The sequence below is a fragment of the Salmo salar genome, chromosome 20, assembly GCF_965601325.2.
Source record: "Salmo salar chromosome 20, fSalSal1, whole genome shotgun sequence".
NCBI lineage: Eukaryota > Metazoa > Chordata > Actinopteri > Salmoniformes > Salmonidae > Salmo > Salmo salar.
The window spans coordinates 16,157,612-16,184,341 of record NC_138310.1 but is presented as its reverse complement, the minus strand read 5'-3'; the positions used below and the strand labels follow the sequence as shown (position 1 = coordinate 16,184,341).

Here is a 26,730-nt window from a genome sequence, read left to right as displayed (position 1 = left end):
TTGACAGGCTGACAGTAGACATGTCATGTCCAATCAGAGCAGTTCACTGTCACACCGACTGTGTGTGTGTGCATGCCGTGCACGGACACGTGCATGAAGTACATTGAATTTCTCATTATCTTAGTGTATGTTTTCTCAGTGCCTATGCTGGCGCACAATAATTTGAAACATATTTTGAAGCTACACATCAAGGGGTCAATTAAAGTCAGTCAAATCTTAAGCTAAACTGTTTATGTGTAAACAAACGTTATGTTCTTTCACGCTGAACCCATGCGGAATATAAAAAATGATACTCTACAAGAATATTGGCATAAATCAATCATTCTAATGACCATTGGACAGAACCCAGATTGTACTATTAAAATAGTTGCTTGAATCTATTGTTGCTCTGGGGGTCTCTAGCCAGCTTTCTCTGGGCAGCTTTTGTCTGATGTGGGGTCTGGTCTGAAAAGAGCTTTGTCTCCCCCTCCCCCACCCCCCCATGCTCTGAAAGGAGCACAAGGGGACAGCTTGCCGCCTTGAATGCTAAATGCGCAAAGCCCACCTTCCCAATTCGTGCAGCTGCACGTTTTCTTGCTGTATGTGGTTATAAGTTAAAGATAATAGGCTAATTTGGCTGTAAATTCAAGTGACAATATTTTAAAGTCAGGACGTTAAAGCTTTCCCCTACAACAACTCTATATGGTGTTATATAGGCTATAACGGGACAGTGCATATGACAGTGTCTTATGACCAAGGCACCACATAGTGTGGGAGAGAAAGCCGTTTATTGGATGTTCTCTATAGGCTACTTGAAATAGCTCAGTTTAACTGTGACTCCTCCATGCCTGAGCAGGGAGTGGGAGGGGAGGGAGGGAGAGAGAGGGAGTGTGCGTGCGACATCACAGTGATCCACATTGACAGTGGCGTCACTACTCTGTCGCCTCGCTCGAATCACCCGTCTGCTAACTGGTTGGACCTCGCAGGCTCTCTCTCATTCAAGCAGTGCACAGTGGATATTGAACCACTAAGAACTGTTGGGAAGATTTGCCTGGAACTTGGCGGCAACTGCCTTGTAAAACGATAATAGTATGCTTTTTTGGCTTAACTTTATTCCTGAGGAGGCAACGGAATCCGTTGTAGAGTCTGGTCGACTTATGGAGATGTTTGGAGAGGATCTATGAATATGGTAATTCCGGACGGTGCGATCTGCTAAATGAAGCAGCTACGAGTGAGTGAGTGTGATTGAATTTGTGAAGGGCATTGTTTTAGTGCCTATTGGTCTAACTTATTGATGATGACTAGAATAGCTATCATTAGAAGACAACAAGTTGAACAACAGTTGCACAAAACCCTTTTGTTGTCCAAATAGCCATTTCCCAACCAACTATTGCATGTGCAGTTGAAATCTGCTATTTGGAACAGTAGGCCTATGTGTAACACACACACACACACACACACACACACACACACACACACACACACACACACACACACACACACACACACACACACACACACACACACACACACACACATACACACAGACAGACTCTTTTTGTTTCTCCAGAGAACAGAATCCAAGCTGCTCATCCACGTCTACCCCATTCAAACAAACTATTGTTATCCACATAGCCATTGCATAACAGTTGGCAGTGGGTTTCATTGTATTGACCATGTCTGGTGGAGAGGGCACCGGCCTGTATCGTACACTTTGGACTCACTCGTCACTGAAATCCAACTGACATTCTCTCAGTCAGTCTGTCCCAAGTTACTTCTGGGGCCTGTTCAGGGGAGGTAAAAAAATAGATATAAATGCTTTTTTTAGAACAGATATGAGGAAAGTTTTGCTTCGAGTAGAATTTATTTTCTACTCCTCAGTCTCTCTTGGTAGCTAGTGTCTAGCTATTGAGACTTGGTTATCCCACGCCGCAAGGCTTTAGCAAACTTGGCTAGCTAGCTGGAAGGATAGCTAACCACAGTACAAAGGGCTAGCTCTCACCGTAAGGCTTAGCTAACCCGGGTAACTCACCACCAGGCTAGCTATACCAAACTAGCTTTTCTTACCTGGAAGGGTAGAATTGCTAGGTCAACTCTTGCGTTTAGCTCAACCCTATCGACTGGCCTGCACCCGTGGGACTGGTTCTACGGGAGGAGACTCCCCTCTCGCACACCCCTGGGGAAGCACTCCTCTCAGTGGTCCGAGCTAGCGTGGCGTTAGTCAAAGGCAACTGGGGAAAGCCCTTGTCCAGCAAGATCCAAACCAGGCACTTTGTTGGCATGGACATTTAGGGTATGGAGGAGATAGGCCTTGACAAGCCGCTGGTGGTCAAGCCGACATTGACTGGCCACCTCTACCCCACTGCCTCATCTATAACCAGCACTACTCTGCCTGGTAAGACGGAGCATTTCACCGTTTCCATATTCTCAAAGGTCTACGTGTTTGCGACATGTTCAGTGCAGGCATTGAAGCTAAAGTTGCTACTGTTGGCTTACCGGGCCAATTTGTTACAAGAGATGGGCAATCTCTTAACGCCCAGTGCAGTACAAAACAGATTTCCCTGTGTTTTATGTACATATTTTCACACTATGAGGTTGAAATTGTGAAAATTATGATATTACCCTTTTAGGGTAAGAGCTTTTTGAAAAGACCCCCTGAAATTTCAGCCTGTTTCGGTGGGATGGAGTTTTGACCCACCAGATGGTAAATTAGTTAATAGACCGATAAGAAAGAGAGTTCCAAACCTGTCTGCCAATAATAGATTGTTTTCAGTTTTCCCCTCCCCACTCAGACCACTCCCAGACAGTCCAAGCAAAATTCTTGCTTGAGAAATTGATCTTAGCTAAGAAGATATTTTTGTTTATTTTTTACCATTTTAATTGAAAATAATCACATTAAGGTACTTAATTGTTACCCAGAACTTTATTGATATTGAGATAAAAATGTCTGTATTGGACCTTCCATCAAAGGCTCAGCCACCCAGAACCGATGGGACGAGATCTGTGTCAGTGCAGATTTCAAACTCCAGGCCTTCAGAGGTGCCATCCAAGGCTGTGGGCGTGCCATTAGTCTTCTGGTGATGGGGAGAGAGCCCTGTGGCTCAACTTGTCCAGCGTCTCGGACAAAGAAAAGGCAGCTTTCCTTGACGGTACTATCATGCCGAAGGAACCGTTTGGGCCTTCTGTAGCCGGCAGAAGTGCAAACTTCGCAAGAAGGAAGGCGAAGCCTTTAACTACTGCTTGAACGCAAACTTGGGTACCGTGGCAAACCGGTCTTTGCCTCTACGAGCCAAGGATCGTGGCAGGTAGAGGGCAACTCGCTGGCACCAGGGTTTTCTATAAAGCAATTCCCCCAGCGATGCAGCAGACTAGAAACCCACAGTTCGGCTCTCCTAACAGAGGCTGACAGTGGGGGAAGCGGACCTTCGCTGCTACCAAAGCGGGGTCCTACCCACCTGATTCCCAATTGCAATTGTCTCGCCTTAGAGCTTATGGCTTCCGCCGCCCTTCACTTCCACGGAAGAAGAGCGTCTTCACTGTTTATGTGCAGTACTCGCTTTGCAAATTTACTTGGAAAGAACGGGAGCATGGCGTAAGAGTGCCCAACTCTTAATGTCTTGGGGTCCCCCTGCAACGGCTATTCCATTGGATAGTTGAAGGTATTATATTGGCTTACAAAAGCCCGCTGAGGACCCGGGGGCTCATTCTTGGGCACTGTTCAAATGCATCTCTTTACAAAAGATTTGCGAGGTGGCATGTTGTGCCACCCATCATACATTTATGAGGTTTTGCCGACTGGATGTCACTGTACCTTCATTGGCACATACTGTCCTCAGTGTTGGGGTCACTGAGTGGTGATGCTGTTGGGACTACCCTGGCTTTGGGAGTTTCCCTGCTCGCAAGACCATAAGGAAGAGAGGCATGCTTTAGAATGACCAGTGATCTGGCAAGTGGTGCCTCATGAAATTACTTTAAATGATGATCTCCAATGTCAATGTAAATGGCCATTTCAACTTGATGGTCTCTTCTTCTCTCCAGTCAGATGTGTAGCTAATCTATCTCCTCTCCTGTTTTTGATACCCTGTGGTCTCATTTACCCTCTCATCAGTAATAGAGTTCTACAGAACATTCTAGAGCTGGCAGAGAGCCTGGATCTCACGTGGCCTGATGACAGAGCCGAGAAATCCCACCCATTCCGTTGTTATAATATTAACTCTATTACTCAAAGTCAATCAAGTGCATCATTGCCATAACCCTTAATAGGAACTAAACTAAGCGGCAGGGAGAGTGGAGAGAAGTTTGAAATTAGTTTTCAACTGCAGCGTGTCTCTAAATTCACCTCAATCATGGGGAATGTGCATGGGGAAATGTGTGAGGGTGTTCTCTATATTGAAGTGTAATTGGAATTATATTCACTGAAACAGACCCGATCAAACTCACTCAGTCACACATGTACAGGCCCAGGTTGATATCAACGCATCCACAAACCTGCAACTAAACACACAATCATAGGGTCTACTTCAAAAACAAATTTGAATTTGCAATTAGATTACATCTAGAATATATGTTGGTAATATTTGGAAATATTTTAAGTATAGAACACTCCTAAGAACAGTGTTTCAATGTATGAGGCCAGCTCAGTGGTTTGTCAGTGGAAACAGCGCCACTGTTCACCGCACCACCTTTGTTATTGTTTTTGTTGTGTTGATGTAACAGAGGGGAAACGGAGGAGAGGAGGTTCCGACAGCGTGGTAGAAGAAATTGCGGTACATATTCTGCTGTTCTATTGCACGTCTAATGATGTCAGAGGGGGAAAAAGTGTTTGTTGTTTGCGTTAACTTTATTGTTGTAATATCCCAAACGGAAGTGGCAGTTCCACCAATTAAGCGTTCCAGTTTTAAAGGTCCAGTGCAGCTGTTTTTATCTCAATGTTAAATAATCTCTGAGTAACAATGATGTTACTGTGATTGTTTTCAATTAACATGATCAAAAACATCTTCTTAGCAAAAAGCAATTTCTCAAGCAAGAATTTTTCGAGGACTGTTTAGGAGAGGTCTGAGTAGGGAGGGGAAAAACTGAAAACTATCTGTTATTGGCAGAGAGGTTTGGAACTCTCTTTTTTATTGGTCTGTTAACGTCTTTACTGTAATGTCACTAGGCAGGCCAAAACTCCATCCCACCAAAACAGGCTGAAATTTCAGGCAGTCTTTTTTCAAACAGCTCTTACATTAAAAGGGCATTATTTAAATTGACATTTTAGTCATTTAGCAGACGCTGTAATCCAGAGCGATTTACTACATTCATTTTATTAAGATACCGTAGCTAGGTGAGACAACCACATATCACATTCGTAGTAAGTACATTTTTCCTCAGTAATCACCATTATCCTAATTTTCACAATTTCACAGTACTATTCCAACCTCATAGTGTGGAAATATACACTGCTCAAAAAAATAAAGGGAACACTTAAACAACACAATGTAACTCCAAGTCAATCACACTTCTGTGAAATCAAACTGTCCACTTAGGAAGCAACACTGATTGACAATAAATTTCACATGCTGTTGTGCAAATGGAATAGACAACAGGTGGAAATTATAGGCAATTAGCAAGACACCCCCAATAAAGGAGTGGTTCTGCAGGTGGGGACCACAGACCACTTCTCAGTTCCTATGCTTCCTGGCTGATGTTTTGGTCACTTTTGAATGCAGGCGGTGCTTTCACTCTAGTGGTAGCATGAGACGGTGTCTACAACCCACACAAGTGGCTCAGGTAGTGCAGCTCATCCAGGATGGCACATCAATGCGAGCTGTGGCAAGAAGGTTTGCTGTGTCTGTCAGCGTAGTGTCCAGAGCATGGAGGTGCTACCAGGAGACAGGCCAGTACATCAGGAGACGTGGAGGAGGCCGTAGGAGGGCAACAACCCAGCAGCAGGACCGCTACCTCCGCCTTTGTGCAAGGAGGAGCAGGAGAAGCACTGCCAGAGCCCTGCAAAATGACCTCCATCAGGCCACAAATGTGCATGTGTCTGCTCAAACGGTCAGAAACAGACTCCATGAGGGTGGTATGAGGGCCCGACGTCCACAGGTGGGGGTTGTGCTTACAGCCCAACACCGTGCAGGATGTTTGGCATTTGCCAGAGAACACCAAGATTGGCAAATTCGCCACTGGTGCCCTGTGCTCTTCACAGATGAAGCAGGTTCACACTGAGCACGTGACAGAGTCTGGAGACGCCGTGGAGAACGTTCTGCTGCCTGCAACATCCTCCAGCATGACCGGTTTGGCGGTGGGTCAGTCATGGTGTGGGGTGGCATTTCTTTGGGGGGCCGCACAGCCCTCCATGTGCTCGCCAGAGGTAGCCTGACTGCCATTAGGTACCGAGATGAGATCCTCAGACCCCTTCTGAGACCATATGCTGGTGCGGTTGGCCCTGGGTTCCTCCTAATGCAAGACATTGCTAGACCTCATGTGGCTGGAGTGTGTCACCAGTTCCTGCAAGAGGAAGGCATTGATGCTATGACTGGCCCGCCGTTCCCCAGACCTGAATCCAATTGAGCACATCTGGGACATCATGTCTCGCTCCATCCACCAACGCCACGTTGCACCACAGACTGTCCAGGAGTTGGCGGATGCTTTAGTCCAGGTCTGGCACCTCATCAGGAGCATGCCCAGGCGTTGTAGGGAGGTCATACAGGCACGTGGAGGCCACACACACTACTGAGCCTCATTTTGACTTGTTTTAAGGACATTACATCAAAGTTGGATCAGCCTGTAGTGTGGTTTTTCACTTTAATTTTGAGTGTGACTCCAAATCCAGACCTCCATGGGTTGATAAATTGGATTTCCATTGATTATTTTTGTGCGATTTTGTTGTCAGCACATTCAACTATGTAAAGAAAAAAATATTTCATAAGATTATTTCTTTCATTCAGATCTAGGATGTGTTGTTTAAGTGTTCCCTTCATTTTTTTGAGCAGTATATATAAAACACAGGGAAATCAAATGTTTGACTGCACTGGGCCTTTAAGACACCTTACAGATGTAGGATCTTAATTTGATTACCCTGTTGTAGGAGAACTTTCCTACAATGTAGTGTATTTGCGGTTTTAAAAGGCTTCTGAAGTCCCTTACGAAAAAAATATCAACTCCCACAAAAATGTCCATTAGTTATAATCCAACATTTCCTGTTGCTGTAGGGTTATTTTCCTGCTGTAGAAAACTGGCTCAGATTACGATCTTACATCTGTATGTGGTGAATCACCTGTTAGTGATATGGTAATCCATCCCCAGTTAACCCCTCTAGCGTGCTAGTCTGGACTGAAGAGCAGGTCCCCTCAGGAAAGAACATGTTCACCTCGGGTACATTGTCCCTGCACAGGGAGGTCCTGACCCCTGGAAAAGACTGCCCATTATCTCAGTGTGTATGTGTGTGCATATTAGTTTGTGTAAGATATCAGTGTTTAATGGGTGCGTGTACATGTCAATGTATTATATCTCCCATTTCCCTCTTTGCTCAGGGGCCACTTGTTGGGGCTAACACAAGGGACAGCACAGCATCAGTCAGCCAAAGCCATGAAGCCCACAGCAGACCATTGACTAGGATGTGCCAGTAAACCACTGATTTGGGCTTGAGTGGAACTTTGAGGATTTTTATCCACAGAAGTTGGATTTTAGGGTGAACCAGGAAGTTGAACATGGAGACAGAGCTGAGAACAGGTCTCTCTGCATGGGCCATAATGGCCATAGTGTGTAACTCTGTAGTGGGCGTCCTCACCCTCATCCTCTTTGTCATCCTCTACAAGGCCTGCAAGGTGCCTTCCTGCCAAGAGAGGGCGCCAGTGCTGACAGTAGTCCAGGAGCAGCAGAAGGGCGAGCAGAAATACTTACTCACTGTAGCCTGATGATGAACGTAAAGAGGAAAAAAACTATCTTGCCAAACAGACTGCACACACACATGCACATGCACACACACACCTCTCTCTCTCTCTCTCTGTCTGTATTTGAGTCCATTTCTCTCTCTCTTTGCCTCTCCCTGACACTCAGTTGATCTCGGAGCAAAAGAACATGACAAGTGTTACGCATTACGTAAAAAAACACATAAATCCTCTTATCTCCTTGGCTCTGCTCTGGGACAGTCCATCTGTCAGTTTGTTTAAACTCAGCAGTCTGGCCTTACCCTGCTCATCTCCACTGAACCAGTCTGGTGATTGAGGGAAAGGATAAATGAAAAAGCGAATGAGAAGAGAGATGGAGGGACAGAGGGAAAGCGAACAGCTCTCCTCTCATCAGCAACAGATTGATGTTTACTAACTGGAGAAATAAGGATGCCAAGTATAGTGAAATGGACCACAAGAGAGATAGATAGAGAGATAGATGCGAAAACAAAGGACGGCCGTGATGATGGACGAGAGAGAAAGAAAGGGATGTTTTGACGTGTTGTTTACTAAGAGAACGTTCAAGGATCTCAATTGTTTTTGTTATTTTTCTTAAACTAAGGGAAATTAACTCAACATTTCAACTAAAAGCTGTGCTGTAACACTTAAATGTGTCCATCTGCCACTTACTGGGTTCATAACCTTCTAAAGGAGTGACACCCAAAAATACAGTATAATGAGAATTTTTAGAAAGACTCCCTACTTGAAACGGAAGGATCTACCATGTACTGTACTATGCGAAAAGCATTCCACATGTGTAATTATGATGGTGATGTTGTTCTATGAATCGTGAACATAATGTTGGATTTAATATTTTATTAACACAATAAATGTTTTACTTTGTGTAACTTTTGGGGATGTATATTACTGACTTTCATAAATCATGTCACTACAACCAGCACAAAATAACAACCACAGCATTGTCCTCACAGTGCATGATTATCCATCGAAATATGGGGAGCAAAATGCAACTAATGCACTGTAGTAAAGGCTGGGGCTAGCAGGTCTTGAATCACGTTTTCCATGGTGTTGATTTAACCACAATGTCATTAGTGTGGGTCACTCCTGTAGCTGCTGTAAGTTGCGTCATAAGCCTTCCAGATCTGTTTTGACAACTGCTATGGTCATTGTCACACAGACCTGGAATAACTACAGTAATGTATATCTCCGATCTGCTCAGAAATAATTTACGTATGCTAGTCTATGATGCGTTGTAATACACATTCATTGCATATGTGTAGGCTTATAATACAGGATCTCTGAGCTCCACAGGTCATTCAGTGTCTCGCGTTCACATGTGCTCCAGCACTTCCTGATTTACAAATTAGGCACTGTTACTGGAGGATACACAGTCAGGCCATAGCAATTAGCTAATAAGCCTCACACACACACACATACACACACACACACACACACACACACACCCACAATAAGCTCTGTGTCAACATGAAGGACCATAAGCCACAGGGTCTCATCCAGTGCCTCGGTTCCATCGCTGTCCTCTATCTCTCTACACAACTGTCTTCTCTTTGGTGGCTTGTTGTGCTTCTACCTAGCAGGGTTTTACTAAATCAGTATGTTCATCAGAGAGGAGTCCCTCTATTGCTGCCCCCTCCACCAGCTCTGCTACAGCCTGCTCTTTAGCTGCCTGCCTGCCTCTCTCTCTTTCTGTCTCTCTCTGTCGAACAATTTCAGGTAACCTCACCCGTTGTGTCTGTAAAGGTATGAAGGACATATTTGTTGTTTAGTCTAAGGGAGGAAATGTAAAATAAAGTCCATTAAGCTTCTTCCATCAAAATGGCGACTCTTCACACTTAATGTGATATGTCCCACCATGTTTTAACAAAGGTGACATTTCCCTCTCGCAAAGAAACACTAAGGTATTGTGGAGGACAGTTCACTTGACTGTCACTAATTTCAAATGACAAGTTCTGACTTATTTTAATGCAATACTGACTATGAATGACTATGTTGAACTTCCATGATTCAGAGATTGACCCCTGAAGGGCTGAGAGACCTTCTCTGATGGGGTTAGGAGGAACTGCCAATCCTCCGCCACTCACTCTTATCAACATGGTAAGCTTAGATCCATGGGATCCCTCCTATAATGAAAGGACTGCATTAGCCAGAAGCATTGGTAGTGCTTGCTCATCATTCAGTCTTCCAATTGACCTAACCTGGTTGAGATTTAAGAGCTGGACTCAGCATGGCATTACATAACGCAACGAGAAAATATTTGCAAACGCAAATTACTAATAAACAGAAGACAGCGCAATAATCTGCCTCTCCATCTGCAGCGCTTCAGGGTTTCCATAACCTACAACCAGGGAGAAAGGCTGGGATGAAGTCAGTCACTGAGGATACAGATCTGTGTGTGTGTGTGTGTGTGTGTGTGTGTGTGTGTGTGTGTGTGTGTGTGTGTGTGTGTGTGTGTGTGTGTGTGTGTGTGTGTGTGTGTGTGTGTGTGTGTGTGTGTGTGTGTGTGTGTGTGTGTGTGTGTGTGTGTCCTATTGAAAGATAATGGGGCATAGGACACACAGTAGTGGAAGTGAATAATGAATGAGTCTCCAGTCAGCATCACATCTGATCACATCACATCTGTATAATGGGTGGCATTGGGATTCCCACCCCAAAATAAACATTCTGAAATCGGGTTTATCAAGCCGATTCCCAAATGTAAATCACTATGATTCAACAAATCAGCCTATGAGTTCTGTTTTGTCACTAATGTCATGTATCTTCTTGTATTCCCTCATATTTAGCCTCACCTTCATGTGATTTGCTCTTTTCTTTTCTGTAAAACCAGGGCTATAAGTAGAATGAAGTTAATGAGTTTTATTCACTAATGTCACTCCAAAAATGAGTTCCGCCAAACAAAAACCTGATAGAAAAGCATTTCTAAGAATAATGTAAGTACAGGAAATGTTGACTCAGTGTGAAACTAGTTTGTGACAACTGTATTCAATTTGAAGTTAGTGACAGCAACAAAATGATTCTAACAAAGTATTAGACACTATTCCCTGGGTGGAACTTGATCAAATGGACTGTTATATCCACAAAACATCACCATTGTCTTATACACAAAACATCACCATTGTCTTATACCCATGCCTGTGGTCTGTCTGTTCGTGTTTGAAGTCTGTCTGACAGCTAGCTATAAAAAAGCTCAAGAAACCTCAGGAATGATCACAATGCACTACTTCTTTATGAGCTTGTATATCAAACAACTATTACATTCTAACGAGTCCTGTGTTCGTGAAAGTAATCTAAACTCACTATGATGGAGTCATAATAGTCTGTAGTTCAAACTGTTCGGACTTTAGATGAACCGTTTTTGGGATGTTGTCTTACACCCCGCTCTAGCGCAGCTGCCGTCTACTACAGAGATGAGTGGCTGCTATGGGTCGGATCCAGAACATATAGACGTCTCAAGCATGTAGCTCAAACAGGCGATTCAGGAGCAAATGTGCAACGGTTTTAACATAGGCCTACATATTGGAGAAGTCCCAGGAAGACGTAATGTAATGTTGGCCTGTGTACCGCGCACGCGTAACTATCAATTCAGTACCATGGACAGTTACCGCAAGTCATGGCGATAAAAATACAGAAGCGTCTAGCCGCGATTTCAGCACCACTGGCTAGTGGACAAAACCGCACCTGTAGTGACTGCCATGATGTTCCCTCATGCTACGGTTCCATTTCCCCTTTCTCCAAGAATGTTGAATTGTAAACACACGCCAGATATGCATGCCCACACACGCAAGCACGCACACACATACGCACATACATACTCACAAACACACACACACACACACACACACACACACACACACACACACACACACACACACACACACACACACAATAAGCTCTGTGTCAAGATGAAGGACCATAAGCCTACCACATGGCCTCTGGGGCCTTACCTTGGTCTCATGCAATTTGTAGGGGTGGAATTACAATGTCTCGCCAACCTTCCATTCATCACATAGCCTATGTTTGGAGCACCATCTGCTGGTTCATACTGGCTAAGATAACTGTCCTTTCAAATAATAATGTCTAAATATACTAGCCTAGGCTTTGTTATTGATTAGTGTGCCGTTAGTACATGATATTGCTGCTCTTTGCTGGAATGATAATGGACATGTTTTAATTGCCAGCCATTCGAAATGTAATGGAGGGGAAGTCACAAGGCAGTTTGGAATAGATGTTCTCCGACAAAAAAAAATGCAATATATTTCAAAAAAAACTTTATTTAAACTATCCGCTATGTCATATGCCAGAAGAGGCCTTGCCACCCCTCTGAGCGTGGTTCCAAGAGTGCCAAGAGTGTGCAAAGCTGTCATCAAGGCAAACTGTGGCTACTTGAAGAATCTCAAATATAAAATGCCTTTTTTTATTTGTTTAACACTTTTTTGGTTACTACATGATTCCATAGGTGTTATTTCATCATGTTGATGTCTTCACTATATAAAAATAAAGAAAAACCCTGGAATGAGTAAATGCGTCCAAACCTTTGACTGGTAATATATATATATTGACAAGTGCACTTAATATATATATATTGACAAGTGCACTTATCGATGTATATAGCCTTGGCTACAAATGTGGATTGTATTGGAGTTATGCCGTAAAAAAAATCACGGGTCCACATTGTCAGGCAATGGTGAAACGGTTTTACGTTCATTCTCGGGCAGCGTTATGGGCGAGACCGATTAACGGATCCGTACCCGGAAGTGGGTGGTTGAGTTACTGACTGGTTACCACTGCATAGATACTGCCTGCTGGGATGTGGCAGAGAACCGGAGAATCGCAGAGATTGCAAGAAATCTGAGAAACCGAAAATCTGAGGCACAACTAATCACACGTTTGGCCCAATACACGGCTCTGCCGTATAATTACCGAGAAATAAAAGGTAGAACACGTCGCCAAAATGATGGAAGAGATACCAGTAGATCGATTTCAGGTTCCGAGCGCTGTCCAGGGAGAGATGCAGCCACTTGTAAGTGGAATGTGTTTTTTCATTGTGATGATAAATTAATGCATAGGCTAATATATTCTGTTCCTATATTATGCGACTAAGCTAGCCTACTAGGTGTTTTACAACATACATGCCGGCTATAATGGATTGTTGAATTTAGATATTGGCCTGGTGATATTTTGTAGCATTTATTTTTATCTCTGATAAAGGTAACACATGTAGCGTTATTCTTGGTAGGCAACCATAAGGTCAATAAAATATTATGCCTGTCTTTATTGCGATGAGAAGCGAATTTAGAGAAGATCTCAATCAACAGACTATCCGTTTTTTAAGAGATTGAGATGGCGAGCTGTGTAGTGTCATCCGCGATGCCTGGCGAAAAAAACATCCCTACACGTTCGCAGAAGCACATCCGCTCTGGGGACAAGCATAGGCCTATGAGGCAAAGGCCAGCTTTAACACTGTCACTGCAAAAATCCTAAGTAGTTCATTGGATGTGACAGATGATGTTATTATTGAATTGTAGGCTCTTACTGAACATTACAAAGCAATCGGGTAGCCTATCAGAGCAACTGAGGCCTAGCTGATGTTCGATTTCTTCATCATGCAGAGACTGCGTGGAGCAGTATCCTCCACGACATCATATGTGGTGTTTAACTCTGAATTAAACCCACTGGTTCGCATCAGATGTTATTAGACATATAGTGATGTGTCTCGTCAGTAGGCCAGCTTTGTTTGCTGTACAGAGTTCGTTTCTCAGGGCCCTGGGGTACAGTTGAACCTATCTGGAATAGAATACCGAGATTCAACTGAAGGGCCTTTCTATCCTCGGTGGCGTAGCTGTTGGGAGCTATGAGTGAAATGTGCATCATGGGAGTCGATGAATGGACTGTGTGCAATGAAGATGTGACTGCCTGACAACCTTTGATATGGGTGTGTGAATGAGAGACAGAATTGTATTAGGCTTGTATTTACTAGCCTAAACAATATCATAAACATCCCAGATTATATGTATGGGAGTCCTCTCTCTCTCTCTCTCCCTCTCTCTCTCTCTAGGACCCTGCATCATCCACAGCTTCTTCCGAAGCAGACTCAGACACGAGGGAGGAGGAGCCAGTCACTATTAACTACAAGCCTTCTCCTCTGCAGATGAAGATAGGTGAGTGTAAGAAGGCTCAGCAGAACCTGCTGCCTGTTTCTGTTTATTTCAGCACCTTGGACAGGGGTCACATGACTGGAGAGCAATACAAAGATGTGGGGAGGAATACAAGGTATAAGGGAGCAATACAAAGGCTAGGTGTACCGGAGTCAAGGCTCAACCATTCCCCAAAACCATATTACCAAAATGAAAGGCATAAATATAAACACATTGATACATCTCATTATGATGTCCAGTCTGTAAAATCATTGAATGACTCGAGAGTAGAAAGGAGCATTTTACGTAGCAAGTTTAGCAATTTTGTAATAAGACATGTCTTTGATGACCAATCCCTCCTCATAATATCCTTTTAACAAATATGTTCCCATAACACATGCGAAGAGGGAGGGACTCCTATTTTTTGGAAAGCCCTGGTCCCACAGATTTCCGCCCCAAGCCCCAAAAGGTCTGATATATCAAAACCTCAAGCTAGCCCACTGCAGCCATTAGCCTGACATCTGTACACTGTTGTCCTCCTCGTCTGTGCGTGATGCCACATTAAGATTGTAAAACATTTATTTGAGTAAAAGTTTTCCCCACAGGTGGAACACATCACCCACAGATTTGGATACTGGGTCGTTCCACCAATTCAGTGCATTTTTAGAAGTGTAACTCTCAAGAGTTTAAATTAAAAAAATGACTATAGTAAGTGTCTATTAACCAAAGTAACAGGGTTGTGCCAAAGTAACAGGGTTGACCATACCACGGTTGAACATTTAATCTTAAATCAGCCATGAATTCCCTTGTGATAGGGGGGGAATGGAAGCTTGTTGTGTGCAACAGGGAGTGACAATTGAATGCAAGCATCACAAAAAATTTGAATTTAAAAAAAATATTTCTAGCCCGTCTCACGTTTCATGTTTGTATTGTCATGTGCACAAGTGCAGTGAAATGCCTTTCTTGTGAGCTCTTTCCCAACAATTCAGTAATCAATATCAGTAGTACTATAAAAAAAAGTTAAGTAGACCAAAAACCCACAAGAAATATAAATAAGAAGAACACGAGAAAGTAATAAGCTATATACAGGGCAATGGTGGGAAAAGTACCCAATTGTCATACTTGAGTAAAAGTAAAGATACCTTAATAGAAAATGACTCAAGTAAAAGTGAAAGTCACCCAGTAAAATACTACTTGAGTAAGAGTCTAAAAGTATTTATCAAAGTAAACGTTATTGCTAAAATATACTTACTGTAAGTATCAAAAGTATAAATAATTTCAAATTCCTTATATTAAGCAAACCAGACAACATAATTTTTGTGTTTTTAAAATGTATGGATAGCCAGGAGCACACAACATTCAGACATAATTTACAAACAAAGCATGTGTTTAGTGAGTCTGCCAGATCAGAGGCAGATGGATGACTAGGGATGTTCTCTTGAATTGGACCATTTTCCTGTGCTGCTAAGCATTCAAAATGTAACGAGTACTTTTGGGTGTCAGAGAAAATGTATGAAGTAAAAAGTACATTATTTTCTTTAGGAATGTAGTGAAGTAAAAGTAAAGTTGTCAAAAATATAATTAGTAAAGTAAAGTACAGACACCCCCAAAAAACAAATTAAGTAGTACTTTAAAGTATTTTTGCTTAAGTACTTTACACCACTGATACAGGGTCAGTTCAAGGGTCAGTGCCAATACCATATTTACAATGGGCAGGGATACTGGAGGGGTAAGGGTAGATATGTATAGGGGTAAGGTGACTAGGCATCAGGATATATGATAAACAGAGTAGCAGCAGTGTATATGATGATTGTATGAGTGTGTGTGTGTGTGTGTGTTGAGTCAGTATGAATTTGTTTTATTTGTGTGTGAGCAAATTAAGTGTGAGTGTGTGTGTTGGAGTGTGAGTGTGTGTGAGTGAGTGTGTAGGGTCCTGTGAGTGTGTATACAGTCATTGCAACATATAGAACAATGCAGATAGTCCATGTAGCCATTTTTGTAGCTATGTATCAGTATTATGGCTTGGGGATAGAAGATGTTCAGGGGGCTGTTGGTGTCAGACTTGTTGCTCCGGTACTGCTTGCCATGCGTAAGCAGAGAAAACAGTCTATAGCTTGGGTGGCTGGAGACATCAACATTTTTTGGGCCTTCCTTTCACACCTCCTGATAGACACTACATGACCAAAAGTATGTGGAAACACCTTCAAATTAGTGGATTCGGCTATTTCAGCCACACCCCATTGCTGACAGGTGTATAAAATCGAGCACACAGCCATGCAATCTCCATAGACAAACATTGACAGTAGAATTGCCTTACTAAAGAGCTCAGTGACATACAACTTGGCACCGTCATAGGATTCCACCTTACCAACGAGTCAGTTTGTCAAATATCTGCCCTGCTAGAGCTACCCGTCAACTGTAAGTGCTGTTATTGTGAAGTGGTAATGTCTAGGAGCAACAACGGCTTCGGCGCAAAGTGGTAGGCCACACAAGCTCAGAGAACAGAACCGCAGAGTGCTGAAGCGCGTAGCTCGTAAAAAAAATGTCTGTCCTTGGTTGCAACACTCAATACCGAGTTCCAAACTGCCTCTGGAAGCAACGTCAGCACAAGAAATGTTCGTCGGAAGCTTCATGAGGTGGGTTTCCATGGCCGAGCAGCCGCACACAAGCCTAAGCTCACTGTGTGCAATACCAAGTGTCGGCTAGAGTGGTGTAGAGCTTGCCGCCATTGGACTCTGGAGCAATGGAAACACGTTCTCTGAAGTAAAGAATCACGCTTCACCATCTGGAAGTCTGAAGTACGAATCTGGGTTTGGTGGATGCCAGGAAAACGCTACCTGCCCCAATGCATATTGCCAGCTGTACAGTTTGGTGGAGGAGGAATATTGGTCTGGGGCTATTTTTCATGGTTTGGACTAGGCCCCTTAGTTCCAGTGAAGAGAAGTCTTAACACTACAGCATACAATGACATTATAGATGATTCTGTGCTTCCAACTTTGTGGCAACAGTTTGGGGAAGCCCCTTTCCTGTTTCAGCATGACAATGCCCCTGTGCACAAAGTGAGGTCAATACAGAAATAGTTTGTTGAGATCGGTATGGAAGAACTTGACTAGCCGTCACAGATGCCTGACCTCAACCCCATCGAACACCTTTGGGAGGAATTGGAACGCCGACTGCAAGCCAGGACTAATCGCTCAACATCAGTGTCCGACCTCACTAATGCTCTTGTGGCTGAATGGAAGCAAGTCCCCGCAGCAATGTTCTAACATCTAGTGGAAAGCCTTCCCAGAAGAGTGGGGGCTGTTATAGCAGCAAAGGGGGGACCAGCTCCAAATTAATGCACATGATTTCGGAATGAGATGTTCAACGAGCAGGTGTCCACATACATTTGGACATGTAGTGGGCTATTTTTAGCACTTTTCTGGGATTATTGATCGTTTTTATTGCTTTCCTGGGAGGCTTAGCAGAGATGGACATGACAGTGATATTTATGTTTGAGTTGATAGTGCACGGTGAGCTGCACACAGTGGGCTTCCTACTAGGGCAAACCGCCTCAGTGCTAACAGTATAACTCAGGTTCATGGGCACATGATTACAGCATACAATAGCTGTAGGATTAACAGAGGCATCCAGGGGGGTTAGAGGGACATAAATTAGGTTATTCACATTATGACTGCCAATGCCCCCGGGACAATGTACATTTGCAGCATCACTATGACAACTCAGCGACACAATGGTTGGGCTTGGGTCACTGATAAGTCATTGTCTTAATGCAGCCTTGAAATGCGTGGACAGGGTCCAGGAGCCAAGATGATTCGGATGGACGCTGTTATTCCTGTAGAGCATCTTATTTTTTCTGTCCTTTAGCTATAAGGTTAAGATGGCCCTGCCCTGGCATATTTGGCACAGTACTGACTCAAAACCAGATGACCAGTTTAATGATGTCAGGAAACTGGTCAGCTGAGAGCAGCCATGGCAGGATTTTGTCTGTGACCGTACTGTATACACCGAGTGTACAAAACATGACATAGACTGACCAGGTGAATGCAGGTGAAAGCTATGATCCCTTATTGATCTCACTTGTTAAATCCACTTCAATCAGTTTAGATGAATGAGAGGAGACAGGTTAAAGAAGGATTTTTAAGGATTGTGTATGTGTGACATTCAGAGGCTGAATGGGCAAGTACAAAATATTTAAGTGCCTTTGAACGGGGTATGGTAGTAGGTGCCAGGCGCACAAGTTTGAGTGTGTCAAGAACTGCAACGCTGCTTGGTTTTTCACGCTCAACAGTTCCCCGTGTGTATCAAAAATGGTCCAGCCAACTTGACACAACTTTGGGAAGCAATGGAGTCAACATGGGCCAGAATCCCTGTGGAATGCTTTCGACTCCTTGTAGAGTCATGCCCCAACAAACTGAGCCTGTTCTTAGCGCGATATTCAATATTAGGAAATGTTTTGTAAACTCTGTGTTTTTTTTGTTCATACTCTAATATCACATTCTGTGATGTGCAGAGAAACAGCGCGAGCTGGCCAGGAAGGGATCACTGAAGAATGGCAATGTAGGTAGTCCAGTGAACCAGCAGCCGAAGAAAAACAATGTGATGGCCAGAACACGGTGAGAGCTGACTTTGGTCCTGATTTGGGCCTTCTTGATTTTGGCCCTACATTATTTTTTGTTTTATTTCTCCCTATCTCCCTCTTCACTGGTATCTTCAACCTCTCCTGTTTCTTTCACTCACTCACTCTCTTTTTTTTCATCCTGGTCTGTTCTACCTCTTCTTCCTTGTGTACTCACTCTCCTGCCCAGCTATAACTCTTCCCTCTCTCTTTCACTCTCTCCCTCTCCACAGGCTGGTGGTGCCCAATAAGGGCTACTCCTCCTTAGACCAGAGCCCTGATGAGAAGCCCCTGGTTGCCATAGATACAGACAGGTATGTGACAACGTCAATGACGGTCATACACAGAAATGTCCACCATCACCCTTTAGTCTCAGATCTGCCAACATACTGTAGATACAGAATGTAGGTTATGGGCAGTGTGTGAGGTGAACATAAATATAAGATCAACAGTGATGACATGAATCTATGCAAGTGACCATACACTTCCATTTATGTTGCAGTGACGATGACTTCGACATGTCCAGATACTCCTCATCGGGATACTCCTCAGCCGAGGTGAGATGTGTGAGGGCCCAGGTACCTATGCACTCTGGGTAACACTACTTAAGCCCGGTAAAGATACAACAGCCGTCATAAGGATAGACTAGGCAAGACAAAACTAACCAGTTTTAGAATTTTGTGTTGAACAGCTGACTAAAGACAGCTGCATTCAAATAAAACATTTCGAGACGTGCCGTTGAGACCGTTTCCATGGTGATGGTACCTCTACAATGACAATACAACTTTGAAACAAAGTTGCCACTGTTTGTAGCAAGGTGTTGTAGCAAACGAGCATCATGAAATACATGCACCAGAAATAGGGCACACATTCTGCTAGGCTAGCTAGCTAACTGCAGTCAGATTAGCTAGGCTAGCTAGCTAAATACAGTCAGATCCATTTTTACATTTACATTTACGTCATTTAGCAGACGCTCTTATCCAGAGCGACTTACAAATTGGTGCATTCACCTTATGATATCCAGTGGAACAACCACTTTACAGTAGTACATCTGTATCTTTTTTTTGGGGGGGGGGGGGGGAGTTAGAAGGATTACTTTATCCTATCCCAGGTATTCCTTAAAGAGGTGGGGTTTCAGGTGTCTACGGAAGGTGGTGATTGACTCCGCTGTCCTGGCGTCGTGAGGGAGCTTGTTCCACCATTGGGGTGCCAGAGCAGCGAACAGTTTTGACTGGGCTGAGCGGGAACTGTGCTTCCACAGAGGTAGGGGGGCCAGCAGGCCAGAGGTGGATGAACGCAGTGCCCTTGTTTGGGTGTAGGGCCTGATCAGAGCCTGAAGGTACGGAGGTGCCGTTCCCCTCACAGCTCCGTAGGCAAGCACCATGGTCTTGTAGCAGATGCGAGCTTCAACTGGAAGCCAGTGGAGTGTGCGGAGGAGCGGGGTGACGTGAGAGAACTTGGGAAGGTTGAACACCAGACGGGCTGCGGCGTTCTGGATGAGTTGTAGGGGTTTAATGGCACAGGCAGGGAGCCCCGCCAACAGGGAGTTGCAGTAATCCAGACGGGAGATGACAAGTGCCTGGATTAGGACCTGCGCCGCTTCCTGTATGATGCAGGGTCGTACTCTGCGAATGTTGTATAGCATGAACCTACAGGATCGGGTCACCGCCTTGATGTTAGCGGAGCACGACAGGGTGTTGTCCAGGGTCACGCCGAGGCTCTTAGCACTCTGGGAGGAGGACACAATGGAGTTGTCCACCGTGATGGCGAGATCATGGAAAGGGCAGTCCTTCCCCGGGAGGAAGAGCAGCTCCGTCTTGCCGAGGTTCAGCTTGAGGTGGTGATCCGTCATCCACACTGATATGTCTGCCAGACATGCAGAGATGCGATTCGCCACCTGGTTATCAGAAGGGGGAAAGGAGAAGATTAATTGTGTGTCGTCTGCGTAGCAATGATAGGAGAGACCATGTGAGGATATGACAGAGCCAAGTGACTTGGTGTATAGCGAGAATAGGAGAGGGCCTAGAGCTGAGCCCTGGGGGACACCAGTGGTGAGAGCACGTGGTGCGGAGATGGATTCTCGCCACGCCACCTGGTAGGAGCGACCTGTCAGGTAGGACGCAATCCAAGAGTGAGCTGCGCCGGAGATACCCAACTCGGAGAGGGTGGAGATCCAATATTATTGGAACCCTTGATAAAGATGAGCAAAAAAATACACAAATACTAAGCAATATTGCATGCAAATAGTACAATTGTATTCATTTATACTAATACAATTGCTCAGAGAAAGATATTTTGTTTAACAAGTAATAAAACACCCCTGTTTTCAATAATCTAGCACCCTTGGTACTGAGCCTTTTTCTAAAATGTTATATGATATTTGAGAACACTTCGGGAGGGATCTTAAAACTTCTTATGGATCAAATCCCGTTAACGGGATCGATTTGACAACATCCTGTGAAATGGCAGAGCGCCAAATTCAAATTAAATTATTAGAAATATTTAACTTTCATACAATCACAAGTGCAATACACCAAATTAAAGCTTTACTTCTTGTTAATCCAGCCACCGTGTCAGATTTCAAAAAGGCTTTACGGCGAAAGCAAACCATGCTATTATCTGAGGACAGCACCCCTCAAACAAACACAGACAATCATATTTCATCCTGCCAGGCACGACACAAAACTCAGAAATAACGATATAATTCATGCCTTACCTTTGACGAGCTTCTTCTGTTGGCACTCCAATATGTCCCATAAACATCACAAATCGTCCTTTTGTTCGATTAATTCCGTCATTATATATCCAAAATGTCCCTTTATTTGGCGCGTTTGATCCAGAAAAACACCGGTTCCAACTCGCACAACATGACTACAAAATATCTAATAAGTTACCTGAATCTTTCTCCAAACATTTCAAACAACTTTCGTAATACAACTTTAGGTATTTTTTTACGTAAATAATCGATAAATTTAAGACGGGATAAACTGTGTTCAATACAGGATAAAAACAAAGTGGAGCGAGCTTTCAGGTCGCGCACTTCTAACAAACAGTACACTTCACTTGACCCTCGTTCTGAACTGCCCTACTTCTTCATTTCTCAAAGGAAAAACATCAACCAATTTCTAAAGACTGTTGACATCCAGTGGAAGCGATAGGAACTGCAAGCAAGTGACTTAGAAATCTAGATCCCCATAGAAAACGAATTGAAAAAAGAGTGACCTAAAAAAAAGAATTCCTGGATGGTTTGTCCTCGGGTTTTCATCTGCCAAATAAGTTCTGTTATACTCACAGACATCATTCAAACTGTTTTAGAAACTTCAGAGTGATCTCTATCCAAGTCTACTAATGATATGCATATCCTAGCTTCTGGGCCTGAGTAGCAGGCAGTTTACTTTGGGCATGCTTTTCATCCGGACGTGAAAATACCGCCCCCTAGCCTAGAGAGGTTAAACTATTCGTCCATACAGACTCTTTCCAGATCCTTGATATCCTTCGTCTGCACTTATGGACTACCCTCTTAAATTAAACCACAGGTTTTCAATGGGGTTCAAGTCCGGAGACTGAGATGGCCATTGCCATTAATTGATTTTGTGATGAATTAACAATTTCTTTGTGGATTTTGATGTGTGTTTAGGGTTATCAGTCTTTCCAAATAGCTTTATTTTCAAGTCATCTGACCATAGCACCGCCTTGAGTTTGCTAAATGGCATCGGCACTTGAATTGGAACCAGTGCTATGGTCAGATGACATGAAAATAGAGTTCTCTGGCCATGGGTTTGGCGTCAAAAAACAGATGCATATGCAGAAAATAACCTCATACCGACTGTAAAATATGGTGGAGATCTTTGATGTTATGGGGCTATTTTGCTTCCACTGGTCCTGGGGCCTGTGTTAAGATCAACGCCATCATGAACTTTACCAAGTATCTGGACATTTTAGCCAAAAACCTGGTTTCCTCTGCCAGGAGGCTGAAACTCGGCCACAACAGATCACTGCATCTGTACATAGCCTATCTGTAAACAGCCCATCTATCTACCTACCTCATCCCCATACTGTATTTATTTATTTATCTTGCTCATTTGCACCCCAGTATCTCTACTTGCAAGTTCATCTTCTGCACATCTACCATTCCAGTGTTTAATTGCTATATTGTAATTACTTCGTCACCATGGCCTATTTATTGCCTTAACTTACCTCATTTGCAGTCACTGTATATAGACTTTTTGTTTTCTTTTGTTCTACTGTATTATTGACTGTATGTTTTGTTTATTCCATGTGTAACTCTGTGTTGTTGTATGTGTCGAATTACTATGCTTTGTCTTGGCCAGGTCGCAGTTGCAAATGAGAACTTGTTCTCAACTAGCCTACCTGGTTAAATAAAGGTGAAATAAATAAAATAAAAAAGTGGATTTTCCAGCAAGACAATAACCCCAAGCACACATCGAAATCAACAAAGAAATGGTTAATTGACCAAAAAATCTACATTTTGCAATGGCCATCTCAGTCTCCGGAGATGAACCCCAATGAAATGGCAGTCCATATACACAGACGAAGGATATCAAGGATCTTGAAAGATTCTGTATGGACGAATGGTAATAAAACATTTTAGAAAAAATAAAGGACTGGGTGCTGGAGTATTAAAAACAGGGGTGCCAATCATTTTAACTACTGTCTTTTTGAGATGTATTAAACAAAATGTCTTTCTCTGAGCAATTGTTAGTATATTAGTATGAAATAATATAATTTTCAAAGATTATAGCATACAATATAGCTCAGAATTTGTATTATTTAATTTATGCAATCTTTGCTAATCTTTACCAAGGCTGCCAATAATTATGGATCTGACTGTAGCTAGGTAGCTGTCTGCTTGCCTAGCTAGCTAACTGCTGGACTAAACACAGAACTTCTGCGTACTGTTCTCTGATTTTCTAAACGGACCCGTCTCTTTTCAAATCTTTAGCCGACATGAGACGTTCTGAAACTAGACTGTTTAGATCAAGCAAACTTTGTTCTAAAACTGAATAAAACCATCTTGTCTCATCTCGGCATTTGTATCTGTAATAGGCTTTACAGTCATGCCAAGCCTTTGCCAATCACTCCCCACCACACTCACAATCTCAAGGTTCTCTCCCTTCACAAACCTAATTACAGTAAATGCGGATTACTGTTGGATAAAAATTCAGGCTACCTATAATCATTTCCCAAATATCAAACCAACACCACAACAGACTCATTCTCCAAGCCACTTACATTCATTATTTTAGCCTAATATCTTTATCATAAAGCCATTTAGCGATTGTACGAAGACTATTTCCTGGTTTCCTGATATGATCACTGAAGTAAGTAGACTCCAGTAACTTTTTGGAATCTGTGATAAGTCATAGTGTTCATTGATTTCCCTGTGTAACAATATGACTAGCCTTAGTCACATGATGGGTACTCCTTGAAGACTCTACTAATCAGCCTTTTAAAGTTTATGGTAACATTTCTTCAGACGCAGTAATATTATTGACAGACCCCTACACCCCCTAGTAATGTGACTGACCATCCAATACACCCCCTAGTAGCATGCCTGACCATCCCCTACACCCCCTAGTAACGTGACTGACAATCCCCTACACCCCTTAGCAGGGTTGGGATTATTTGCATGTAAAAGTAATACTTTACATATTACTTGTTACTTTACAATATTACTTAGTGTGGAAAGTAAAGTGTTATATTACTAGCTATATTATTTTGTGTTACTTTCATGAAAAAAGTAAGTAAGATGACTGACCATCCCCTAGTAACATGACTGACCATCCCCTACAGCCCCTAGTAACATGGCTGACAATCCCCTACAACCCTAGTAACATGGCTGACTATCCCCTACACCCCTAGTAACATCCCCTACAGCCCCTAGTAACATGGCTGACAATCCCCTACACCCCTAGTAACATGGCTGACTATCCCCTACACCCCTAGTAACATCCCCTACAGCCCCTAGTAACATGGCTGACAATCCCCTACACCCCTAGTAACATGGCTGACTATCCCCTACACCCCTAGTAACATCCCCTACAACCCCTAGTAACATGGCTGACAATCCCCTACACCACTAGTAACATGGCTGATAATCTCCTACACCCCTAGTAACATGTCCATTATCTCCACCCTCACAGCAAATCAACCAGGACCTGAATATCCAGCTGTTGAAGGATGGTTACCGGCTGGACGAGATCCCTGATGACGAGGACCTGGATCTGATCCCGCCCAAATCTGTCAACCCCACCTGCATGTGCTGCCAAGCCACTTCCTCCACCGCCTGTCAAATCCAGTAGCTCACACATGTGCCATGAGTTCACTCTGTCACTAGAGCAGCGACAGAGAGCATTGACAGAACATGATAATTGTATGACAACAAATAATTAAGACGAGGAAAATTAAGACAAAAATACACAAACATTTTCAAATACGACTAACAGTGATTACTTCCTCCTATGGTAGGACATGCACTTCTGTTTGTGTTTGAGGCCTCTCCGATGCCTCCTCCGGGCCAATATTGTGTTATACAAGTGAAAATGATTACAAAATAATTTTCATGTCCCTAAGAATAAGACATATTATTGTAACTACTGCTGATCAAAGCTGCTCTGCTTACCTGACTTCAAGGTCATATTTATTGCGTTTTATTCAGTATCTTTTATTGGTCATGGACTTTTTATTTGAAGGATCTGTATGATTGTACGGACTGGGGTGTTTTTTGAAGATGCATATCTGGTTATGTATATCTGGTATCTGTAATTTGGTACTGAAAGCAGGGTTGTGTAGCACCGGCCTGGTCAATACACTCATTCAGTCTACATTCTTGCCCTCTTTCTTATTATTTTTTATTGGTTTGAGGTATTTATGGTTTTGGTTTTTAGGGATGAATGTATTGCAAAGGGATGACTGCATGATGAGCACCTACTGTAAATGGATTGGGAGATTTATCTGAATTGGCTGTTTGTTCCCGCGTCTTACTACTTGCACACTGCTAATTTGTCTATTCTTCATTGATTTATCACTTTTGAATGTATAATTCTTGCACATTTGAATTTGTTTGGGTTCTAAGGTGATATGCGTACATATTTCCCTAATCTGCGATGATATAGAATTCATACTTTGCCCACCTATCATTGGACTCATTCTAGAACACAATGCTTTCACAGCTAGATTACACAATTCACCCCCATAGAGGCCAAAGGGAACAAGTGTTTGTGTAATAAAAGTATACGCTGACATTCAACAGCTTTTTGGATACATCCTGTTATGACATCCTACCATGCCCCTCCCACAGTGTCTAACTAACCACTCCCCAATTACATCCTGCTGACAAGTCTTGATTGGCACAATCATTCTAAATAATGTCAAAGGAGAACACACATACATCGTCAACTAAATGAGTGGGGTGCAATTTATTTCACTCTCGTGATTGATTGGAAGGTGATCTAGTGGTCATACGTATCATTAACTTTAAGGACTAATCCCTCACTCTCACCCTCACTCAAACACCCTTCAGAGTTGATTTGCAATTAGAGTATGCCTGAAGTAAAGAACATTAATTTAGACAACAAAAACTAATTATGATTATGTTCTCATGTGGACACTTCCATTCCAGTATTTATCAGTGTTATTGTTCTGTGTAGTGTATGATATCAATAAACACAAAGCCATCTGAACCTGCATAGGGTGTCTAATATCTACAGTTCTGGACATAAAAAAAGTTCATTTTCCAAATTGCTTTGCTACATCCAGTTATTGTTAATATGACAAAAACTTGCAGGGTGACGGCAAGTACTAAGTACAGCTGTGGGGCTTGGCATGCACTCTGTTGATCATATGGGTAGGGTAAGTGTATGGTAATTGCATCACATAGATCATAAAGATGTGCAAAGTGAATTGTTTTAATGTTAAAGGTCTCTGACAATTGATGACACGGGCATTTATGGTGAGCAGTAGTATCATAAGTTATCCACAGGTTCAAGTTGAAAATGACAGCTTCAGTCTTTCAGAAAATTAGAACAACTTCAAAACTTCAATAATGCTGAGCAGAAATGCAAGC

General features: G+C 43.0%; 1 protein-coding gene and 1 long non-coding RNA gene across 5 annotated transcripts; both read left to right on the top strand.

The window, feature by feature from the left end:
- Window positions 1-879: 879 nt before the first annotated feature.
- Window positions 880-26,347, top strand: fam219ab (family with sequence similarity 219 member Ab). 3 transcript variants are annotated; one of them, XM_014160082.1, is made up of 6 exons: window positions 880-1,168; window positions 13,948-14,050; window positions 18,540-18,642; window positions 18,878-18,958; window positions 19,147-19,222; window positions 24,809-26,347. In XM_014160082.1, exons 1-6 carry the CDS (start codon window positions 1,160-1,162, stop codon window positions 24,965-24,967), a joined length of 531 nt encoding a protein of 176 aa, XP_014015557.1. In that variant the 5' UTR covers window positions 880-1,159; the 3' UTR covers window positions 24,968-26,347.
- Window positions 1,221-8,761, top strand: LOC106580055 (uncharacterized). 2 transcript variants are annotated; one of them, XR_001322792.3, is made up of 2 exons: window positions 1,221-2,374; window positions 7,497-8,761. It is a non-coding gene; the product is annotated as an uncharacterized LOC106580055 (long non-coding RNA). The 2 variants fall into 2 exon arrangements; XR_014381810.1 differs by lacking the exon at window positions 1,221-2,374 and adding an exon at window positions 2,383-4,745.
- Window positions 26,348-26,730: the final 383 nt, after the last annotated feature.